The sequence below is a fragment of the Phyllopteryx taeniolatus genome, chromosome 17 (genome assembly GCF_024500385.1).
Source record: "Phyllopteryx taeniolatus isolate TA_2022b chromosome 17, UOR_Ptae_1.2, whole genome shotgun sequence".
In the NCBI taxonomy this organism is placed as follows: domain Eukaryota; kingdom Metazoa; phylum Chordata; class Actinopteri; order Syngnathiformes; family Syngnathidae; genus Phyllopteryx; species Phyllopteryx taeniolatus.
In genome coordinates this window covers 1044587-1054869 of record NC_084518.1, presented here as the reverse complement: position 1 = coordinate 1054869, position 10283 = coordinate 1044587, and the positions used below count along the sequence as shown (strand labels likewise).

Genomic DNA, 10283 nt, shown 5'->3' with positions numbered 1-10283 from the left:
CAGCCAGCCGGGTCCCGTGCCGCTTCACAAACTTCGATTCAGTCAGCATCGAGTGATTCTCTGCGCTGCCAGAGACGACCAAAGCTTGGCCTACTTCTGTTGTCTGGACGTTAAGATGCTCGAGCAAGCGGAAACGTTTTATTTTCGCCCTCCTTCTTCTCCTTTGGGCTTCCCGTTATTAGTAAAACATGGCTGTTTACGCGTCAGCCGCATTTCTTATTCTATTTGACACCGAAGGCTCCAGAGCCAAGTGAGGCAGACGTGCAGCAATAACGGGCCGTCTCTTCCTTTCGGATTCATTTTACACGATCAAGCGGATGCGTCGCTGAATGGAGCGATGAACACGAGTGTCCGCATTGATTGATTTTATTTTGAATTATGATTATTATTCCGCTCATTGGAAGATGCACCCAGTAGGCCGGAAACACGGGACATCTCTGCTTGCGATGGAAGGCACTGATGTCCACCGATACCGATAGAAATGCGAAATGTGCAGCAAGCATCGCGGGGACGCATCCAAATCGCTTTAAATGTAATCTCGGATGACGTGGCCGACGTGCTCCCGGAACATGACAAAAAGGTCCAGCTGAATCTTTTCAAGCGTGGATGCACACTCCATGGAAGGTCTGTGCTGAAATGGGTTCCATTTGTTCCGTTATTTAGCATTTTGGTCATGAATGGACCTGATTCGAAATTGCTAATGTGGCTAACGTTCTCCGATGAAATGGTGACTGTGTCTTGAAATATTCTCGCAGTCGTTCCTCGAGTATGCATATGGCCGTTTAAGAAAAAAAAAAAAAAAAAAAAAGAGCTCAAGCTTGAAGTCGTTCGCACAAACACAGATTGTGAATTATTCAGCATCAGCGGAGTCGAGTGCTTTGCACCTGCTGAGGCGAGGAGGAGGAGGAGGAAGAGGAAGAGGAGGAGGAAGAAGAGGAGGAGGAGGAGGAGACGCCGCCGCCGCCGATTCAGACGCCAGCCCGACAACAAGTTGGCAGCATCTGCATTTTTCTCTTTTCACTTGAGTTTGTCTTTCCAGGATGCAAGTGCACGCTTTGTGTTTGCTGTGGGCTCCTTGTGTGTTTTTTCTGCAAGGCAGGTACTGTAACACTTTTCCCTTGACATCTAAAAGTAAGCTTATTGACGGAAAACCTGTGCGAGCATCCCGACGCAAGAATGTACCGAAAGGATTGCGGTGGCGAGGACGCTTCCAATTTGACGAAAGGCCATGTTCCCGAGATGAGTCGAAATCTTGACTCCAGGCACAGTGTGACTCACAAAGAGGAAGTCAACAAGTATGCTGTGAACAACTGTTGTTGTTCCTTGTAACAATCTGAAATGTTAGCCAGGTCGAGATACCAAGGCCATTTTTTAGCTCACGCTTATCTAGTGTCTTGTTGAAGTTGTGAAGTGTTGTAGACTGGAACATACATTGGTCAAAATATTCATATTCAAAACCCAGTTGAATGTAAATGTGGATTGGAGTTGTTTCTTGCTCATTTTGGGGGGGGTGCTGAAGTTTGAGTGATTTTCCCCCTCCTCCCCCCCCCAAAAAAAAGCTTTGTCATTTTTTTAAACAACCTCGGAAAAGAGGCAAAACTTCCAGTCTTTGGTTGTAACGTAACATTTCAACAACAACACTAAAGCATCCCCCTATTGGCTGAAAAATGGTTCGCTCCACCCGATCCCCGAGCAGAGCAATACGCTGCCTTCCGGTCATCTGCCCCAAGTACGGGTTTCATCCCTGACCCTTAACCTTTAACCCTAGCAGGACACGTGGCACTTGCCTAACCTCATCCACGCAATGGCAACAAACGAATATCCTGAGCAGTCGTCATGTTTTGCCGCCTTTCATCGCGGGTCAGGATTTGCATTCCGCTGTCACCGGTTGTTGTGTCACGTGTCCACGTGGGCTCGTGTCGCACACACATTCTACTCGATGGCCTGCTGACCCTGGAAGCGGCAACACAGGAGACGAGTTTACATATGTCGGGCGTTGCGTTTCAAATCCATATTTGGTACTCCGTTTCCGTTTATGATTCCACTCCGTAGTCCTCGTTTGCTGTGGCTTAACAAATACAAAAGTTCCCCCAAAAGTCTTGCGCTTCTCTTTCTCAAACGTGCGATCTGGCTTGGCGGCACATTCTAGAATCGCCCCTGAATTGTCGAATAGAATGCTTGGATATGATGATTGTGATGAAATATGTGCTCGCAAAAAAAAAAAAAAAAAGAGTTTTCTGCAAGGAAGTTGGCCCGCCGTTGTGTATTGTGAGTTGACGCTGCGGTTGCCCGGCCGGGCGGCAGGTGGGCGCTGTGCAAGGAGGTGAAGTTACCCGGCGGCGCGTCCAGACCGCCCTCGCCGTCTGACTTCCTGGACAAGCTGATGGGTCGCACATCCGGCTACGACGCTCGCATCCGACCCAACTTCAAAGGTGAGGCCGCTCTGCCGCTCAATTTGCCCGACAACGTGGGCGTGGAGGTGGCACAAATCCCGAACAGACGGCAGAAACGCTTGACACGCACCCTCGCGAGCCTCGTGTGTGTGTGTGTGTGTGTTTTGTCTGCGTTTCCCGTTGACCCGCAGCCTCGGGTTGGGATATTGTTCCACTTCCTCTCCATTTGAAATGTGCAGCAGTGCCCGTGTTGCGAGCCCGCAGGCCCATTTAAGTCCGATGCTGATCTCGAGTTCCAAATGAAGCCGGAAGATTCTCTCTGACATACTTTACGCCCCACAAGTCTCCGGGCTTGAATTTCATATATATTTCATATCATATTTGATACCTCTCTCCACTCCGTCGACAGTGCATGCTGGGAAAATCCCATCTGATTATCTATAAATACACTAATGTAACTCAAGTAGAATCAATAAATGATTGCCTCCAGGGAAATATTAAATATGTTTCAATATTTCGTGTTTAGCGGTCAACGTGTGCACGACACAAGTGGCTTGTACTCGAAATGACGACGGCGTCCTATTGTTGTGCATGTAATCCTGGACGGATGTGTTTATTTCCATTGCTGGATACAGTGGACCCCCCCCCCCCTCCCGCTGTTGGCGGGCTTAGGGACCGCGAATAGCGAAAATCCGCCGTTAATTGACACCCTTTTAATTGGATTGATTTTTTTATTTTTCTTTTTTTAACCCCCAAAAATTCTGTACCAGGCGTAGGTAAACCACCACGAAGCGTTTTGGGGTTGGTCCCCCCCCCCCCCCCCCCAAAAAAAAAACAAAAAAACAAACAAACAAAAAAATGTAAAAATTGGAGAAGAGATTTTTGTGGGAAACGTGTTTTTGAAAACAACATTTATTAATGGGAAAAGAAATCCACGAGTAGGTGAATCCGCGGGTGCCGAAGCGCGACTATGCGGGGGTCCACTGTATTCTCGAGTGAAGGCGACCTGTGCGACCTGCAAGTTGTGTAACCGTTAGGACCGCCGGTGAACGTCACCTGCAACATCTTCATCAACAGCTTCGGCTCCATCACCGAAACCACCATGGTGAGTTTTCCTCGTCGTCCTGCCAAGCATTATAAGAACTCCGGCAACATCCGCATTTCATGCAAAAATGTTTGCCAAATGTTTATTGTCGCTGTAGTTTGCAGTGGCGTCTAACTGCCCTGCATTATTTTGACCGGGGTTTTTACTTTCCAACACATGCATTTACAAATTTGCCAATTTTTGTGGCAACCAATCTTCTGTTGTTTCCTTGAAAACTCACCTAATTGCTGTTTTGGACTTCAGTTGTCTAATTGTCAATGCTAATTGTATTGCTTCGGTGCCATCTGATCGCGCAGCGGTGCCCTGGAATTCTGTTGAAGTGAGTTGAGGAGCTTTATTTAGGCAAAGCTACTCCTTGGCTGCCATCTTGTGGCATCTGTAGGCAATTACAGTAGAATAGAAAGATTTGCAGCGGAGGGTATTTAAAAAAAAAAGAACTGAATAGTTCATTCCAATTTCCCCCCCAAAATTATATTTAGAAATCTAAACTACATAATGCCCTGCGATTGGCTGGCGACCAGTTCAGGGTGTACTCGGCGTCTGGCCCGAAGGTTGCTGGGATGGGCTCCAGCACGCCCGCGACCCGCGTGAGGAGAAGCGGAACGGAAGACGAATGAAACGACATAAGACGTTGTTCAAATCTTCGTTTTGTTGTTACTTTTTTTTTTTTTTTTTTTTTTTTTACATTTTCTCATTCGAAATAAAGAATTCAATTCACTGTGTTTTGTTTTACCAACACTAATCCAGTACGAATAAAATAGTAAGAAAAATAATGTCCATTTCAACTGAAGATCTCTATCCTCGTGTCGAATGGTGACGGGGCAGGATTTCTTATTGTCATTTTTTTTGCGTGGAGCCGACCTACTTCACATTCATTCATTCATTCATTCATTCATTCACGGATATTCTTTGACTGCCAACGCTATCAATTGCAAAAAATGTCAAACGGGTTTTCCTCATCCACATTTAAAAGGCCTCCCAAAAAGAAGGCGCCCTTATTTATGAGGTCTGAACACTTTCTGAGGGCTTTTATCTATTCACATTACGAGATGGTGAGACTCATGCATTTTCTAAAATCCTTAAAAGGGGGGGCCTCGTGAAATATTGATTGTCATAATTGAAAGTGGAGTTTGCTGTCGTGTTAGATGACGAGCCCGTAGGTGTCGGTCAGTATTTTTGCAGCGTTTTCCATTTTGTACTTAGCTGTCAGATTGACTGCTTATGCAATCGGCAATTTCTAACAGCTGGGATTGCTGGGGAAACGTGCTCGCGTTTGTCACGCAACGGTCGTTTTAATCCGGTGCTTTCGTATTAGCTCGGCGTTGAATCCCAACACGGTAATGCCATCAGAATTGCGGCCGTCTTCGGAAAGTCTTCAAGCGCGTTCAAATGGCCATCGGTGCGAGTAACGCTGGTGATTGCAGGACTACCGTCTGAACGTCTTTCTGCGGCAGCAGTGGAACGACCCTCGACTGGCTTACAAAGAGTACCCGGACGACTCGCTGGACCTGGACCCGTCCATGCTGGACTCCATTTGGAAGCCCGACTTGTTCTTCGCCAATGAAAAGGGAGCGAACTTCCACGATGTCACCACTGACAACACGCTGCTCCGAATATTCCAGAACGGAAATGTCCTCTACAGCATCAGGTGATGCACACGACGATTAGCTGTCATTTTTGAATTCGGAGCTGCTTGGATGACAATTTATTAGATCACATTTCTCAAGAATATGTACGTATGAATCCATGTCCATGCCGGTTGTGATATCCTGCTGCGTATTTCTCTCGCTCGAGTTCAGCGGAGTTGAAATCGGTGTCCGGCGAACACTGTCAACATGTTCGTGCTGAGCAACAACTGCAGGCCAAATCAATTCGAGCCGCGAAAGTCACACCAAAGCAGTGGGGCGTAATCGGCGGCAAATACAGTGGAAGGAGATGCTAGGGAACACGAAGCCTTGATTACGCTCAACTGCTAACATTTATGATATGGCAGCAAGATGGTGTCATCATTGGGCTCTTCTCTCCTAAAAGACAAAACACGGCATCATGGGCCAGTGCCCTTGGGGGGAAAAAAAAAAAAAAAAAAAAAAAAGGGAGGTGATTGAAATGCAGTGTGCCATCTTGGATGTCCCCCAGGCTGACGTTAACCCTCTCGTGCCCCATGGATCTCAAGAACTTCCCCATGGACAGCCAGACGTGCATCATGCAGCTGGAGAGCTGTGAGTTGTGAGTTTTCTTGACAGCGTTGTTGCGTTGTGGTCTGCAAAGCAGCCCCCCACCCCACTCTCTCTCTCGTAGTCGGCTACACCATGAACGACCTCATCTTCGAATGGCTGGACGTGGGCGCCGTGCAGGTGGCCGACGACCTGGTGCTCCCTCAGTTTGTGCTGAAAGAGGAGCAAGGCCTCGGCTATTGCACCAAGCATTACAACACAGGTGAAGGACGCGCAGGACGACCTCTGTCCCGCATCCTCCGGGGCCTCCGTCAATCTCCTTCTAATGAGCCTGCTACTTTGGACCTGTCTCTCCTCCTGTGATCAGGTAAATTCACCTGCATTGAGGTCAAATTCCACCTGGAGCGCCAGATGGGCTACTACCTGATTCAGATGTACATCCCCAGCCTGCTGACGGTCATCCTGTCCTGGGTGTCCTTCTGGATCAACATGGACGCGGCCCCGGCCAGGGTGGGCCTGGGCATCACCACCGTGCTCACCATGACCACGCAGAGCTCCGGCTCCAGGGCCTCCCTGCCCAAGGTCGGACGCTTGGCTGCGCACGCACACACGCACGGGACCATTTTCAAACTCAACCTCGTGGCTGCTTTTCCTCCAGCCACGAGGTTGAGCGTCACATGACCTCTTTGCTATAAAGCCTGCAATACACAGCGGTTTCCTTGGGCTAGACCGGGGGTGGGCAAACCTTTGGGCTCGGGGGCCATATTGACTTTTCAAATTTGACAGGCGGCCCAAGCTAGGACCAGATTCTTACATATAAAAAAAAAAAAAAAAGCCATTGTAGTGTTCACACTTAGATTTACTTTGAATGGGAACATTGTTGTTTTGTTAGTTTTGTTGTGGCAATTCTCCGCTGGGATCCGTAGGATGTTTTGTTGGTGTTCATCACGCCGAAAGTCCGTTCACACACACACACACACACACACACACACATGTACAGCCAAACACCACCAGCATCCTCTGTGCCATCTTCCGGATTTTGGGGAATTTGTCTGCACTTAATGAAGCATAAAACTCATCCAGTTTGAGAGTTGAACTTTGCTTTTAAGACAGTATCACATTGGAGATCTACCAGTTCCATCTGCAGCTCCCGTGGTGCTGTTTCAGGGTCTTGTGTGACTGAATCTTGGATGGGAGTTTGTCAGATAAAGGTGTTTTGCTGAGCCCGCAAGCTTGATTTTAACCGCTGAGCCGTAGCCATCCATCAGTTCCTGCGTTGATTGGCTGTTAGCATAATCAGCACGCTCGGTAGAAAGGTGACAGCTGATGTTATAGTTCTCTAAAACCGCAATGGTTTCTTAACAAATTAGACATCCAGCCTTTGACCGTACTTCATTGAAAAAGTATTTAGTAGTCCATTCTATATTGAACACTCGGCACTCACTGTCGACTTTTCTTTTCTTTGTCCCGCTCATGGTTGAAGAATGGTTCAGAGCAGTAGCAGAGTAAAAACACAACAGCCAAAGTCAAGTCAATGTATCACTGTACCTACTGCGCTACCTGGTGGAACCACGGGGCATTACAGGTCAAATGAATGCAGTCATGATTTTGATATGATTTGGCCGATTCTGTACCGATCTTTGGCGGGCCGGATTGAAACGATCAATGGGTCGGACGTGGCCCGCGGGCCGTAGTTTGCCCACCGGTGGGCTAGACGATGGAACACGCGTGTTTACTTAAGAAAGCTCCTCCCTGAGTGAAATGCCCGCGAGGGATCAGCGGGCGGCGGTGCGCGGCGCGAGCCGCTTGAGTTGCACTTAAGCTCCCGGATCCCACAAGGTCTCGCAACGCTAACGTGCACAGCAAAACACCCTTCGAGGCAATGATTTACTTCAAACTCAGGGTTAAGGAAAGGGGCAGTTAGAATACATTGGAAACAATTGAATCGGGTTAGTGTCAAATACTTCATCAATAACAATACAACAACTTATGACCGTGTGTTATAATACGGATGTAAAATGACATGATGTGAAAAACACATTGACCAGGAGGATTGCAATCGGCGCCCCGCCTAGCATGAATGCTTTTACAGAACATTTTACCAAGGGATAAAACTTGATGACTGCAAACATCCTGCCAGGCAAGTGAAAAATTCAAAAACGAATGTTGTCAATTCTCTTCAATGTAACTTTCGGTCGTCCATGTTAACGTGAATATTTCAACTCAACCGCCGTCAATGGCAGCGAACGAGTTCAAACGTGACCGTAGATGAGAAGAAGCAAAAAGCTGTTTTCAAAAATACAAATTAAATTCGCCGTGATTGGGCCTGTCCATTCCATGCAAATTCTTGACTTTTGTTTACTTTTGCAAATCAAATCAATATGTTGCATATTAGTGTACTTCTTTACGTTTCATCATCGCGGATGCATTATTCCTCGTCTTCTCTGATTGGCGGGGAGAAATCACGTTTGTACTTCCTCGAGGTTTTCACCCACTCGAGTAAACAAAAGCTTGATTTCAAGTTTATTTAGCTCTGAATTCAATTCAACCGTTAGTTATTTTGGGCGAGTGATTTCTTTTGTATTTGTATGTTTTTGTGTGTTGTATATGGATACGAAACAAGAGTGAAAGAGATGTTAGTGCTCAACTATGCAGCATTGGAGGTGTTGTTGTTTTCCTTTTTGCAGGTGTCCTATGTGAAAGCCATCGACATCTGGATGGCGGTGTGTCTTCTTTTTGTGTTTGCCGCACTCTTGGAGTACGCGGCGGTGAATTTTGTTTCCCGGCAGCACAAGGAGTTCTTCCGACTGAGGAAGAAGCTCAGAGAGCGAGCGCGCCAACGGAGCGTGAGTGCGAGCCGCCCGGGCAGCCGTCGCCCGCGATGCCCTCTTTGTCATCATGCGTGCATAATAACGGATCGCAGTGATTGTATTTTAAGGCGCAAAACTTTTTGAAGTCACGGGTATTTGTAATTGGAAAAATATAGTCGTGCACTTCAGAATGAAATGAATTTATGAAGACCGAGGAATTATTACCATTCCATTTACTACATGAGCATAATTCTCAAAATGAGCCTTAGTCCCCTCCACCGCGATGTCTTGTGTTTTTTTCCTTACTTTTAAATGTGTCCCGTAGGTCGGATTTCGGCCCACGGGCCGTATGTCGGCGGGCGCAGGCGCCGTTTATATGACAATTCGCCATGCGCGTGGTCCTCGACCGTCCTACGACCCCCGTGACCTGGACGTGCCGCTCTCACTCTCTGTGTCTTTGTGCGGCGCGAGCAGGCGAGCGGCGAGGGCGAGACGAAAGGCGACGCGTCAGCCGGCGAGGCGGCTCACGGGTGCGGCGCCTGCGCCTACGCCCGCGCACGCGTACGTGTCGCCGCCCGCTCCGCTTTCAAACGGCGACGGGCGGCTGACGGTGCCGGCGCGCTGTGTGTTTCAGGAGGAGGAGCTGGCGCGCCGGGGTTTACTCTTGCGCGCGGGACTCGCCGGCGCCGCAGAAATGGACGCGACGCCGGCGTTTGCCGACTCGGGCTACTACGACGCGAGGCGCCGCTTCGTGGACCGAGCCAAGAAGATCGACACCGTCTCTCGCGCTGTGTTCCCGATGACGTTCCTCGTGTTCAACGTCCTCTACTGGCTCACCTACAAGGTCCTTCGGCACGAAGATGTCCAAGTGCGGCTGTGAGCGCACGTGGAGGATCTTCAAGGTGTGCCGAGGTGACTGCATGTCAGCTGCTATTTGCAACTTACTTCACTGCGAACTTATCATCACCATCATCGTTGTTGTTGTCGTGGTTTTACATTTGCAATGGTGAACTGTTTGTCCCACGTGTCAGTGAGCATCTCGAGTATGAGCATGTGTCCTTTCTCCAATTGAATGGGATTTCTTAGATTTGGGGCATTCGGACTGCTGCGCGCTCATTTCCACATCAACATGTAACGAGTTATAAATTCTGTTGTGCTCATACATTCAAATGTGAATATTCTTGCAAGCAGCGTCAATGTTTGTACACTTGTTTTGCTTTGTATTTCTATGAATACTTTCTCGGCCCGTGACGTTTCGATTTGTGTAACCGATTTGGTTTGGTTAGGGTTGAACCATTTTGTTTCGGTGATTGTTGTAGTTTACATAAGTGTAGTACGAAGCTGCGTCGTACCGAGAGCACTTTCTCATATTTTCACGATGCTAATCAAACTGTTCTCAGGAAGATGCAGTTGAAAAATTGCAGCGGCAATACATTTTGATACAATTTTTGTATGAGATTGTGCAAGTGTACCTGATGTTGTGACTGGTGAGTGTATCACAGCAGGGTTCATGCAGCATTTCAATTCTTCGCAAAACAACCGGTTGTCTGTCTTTTATTTTTTATTTGTATTTATTTATTTTTTTAATCATGCAGTTTGCTCATCTCACAATATTTGTTTTTTTCTCACTTTATTTCGCATTCCCTGCAGTGGGAGCTGATCATATTGTTCTGGTAGTGTCTTTTGATGTATTTCAACATCTTTCAATAAATGGCATTGTGTCGAGACCTAAAAGCATATTGATCCCCATCAATGTCAGTGAATGAATATGATTAATAATAGTAATATTATTGAAACGTGG

General features: G+C 47.5%; 1 protein-coding gene across 7 annotated transcripts; it reads left to right on the top strand.

Moving 5' to 3' along the window:
• Nucleotides 1–102: 102 nt before the first annotated feature.
• On the top strand, nt 103–10219 carry LOC133467481 (glycine receptor subunit alpha-2-like). Of its 7 annotated transcripts, none has more exons than XM_061752398.1 (10): nt 103–1295; nt 2305–2432; nt 3431–3498; nt 4923–5146; nt 5635–5717; nt 5797–5934; nt 6040–6254; nt 8360–8518; nt 8957–9043; nt 9117–9500. In XM_061752398.1, the coding sequence occupies exons 1-10, from the start codon at nt 1177–1179 to the stop codon at nt 9360–9362; spliced, it is 1467 nt and encodes a 488-aa protein (XP_061608382.1). In that variant the 5' UTR covers nt 103–1176; the 3' UTR covers nt 9363–9500. The 7 variants fall into 7 exon arrangements, with proteins under 7 accessions (XP_061608382.1, XP_061608381.1, XP_061608380.1 ...); XM_061752397.1 differs by having other exon boundaries at nt 8808–9043; nt 9117–9418; XM_061752396.1 differs by having other exon boundaries at nt 103–1099; nt 8957–10219.
• Nucleotides 10220–10283: the final 64 nt, after the last annotated feature.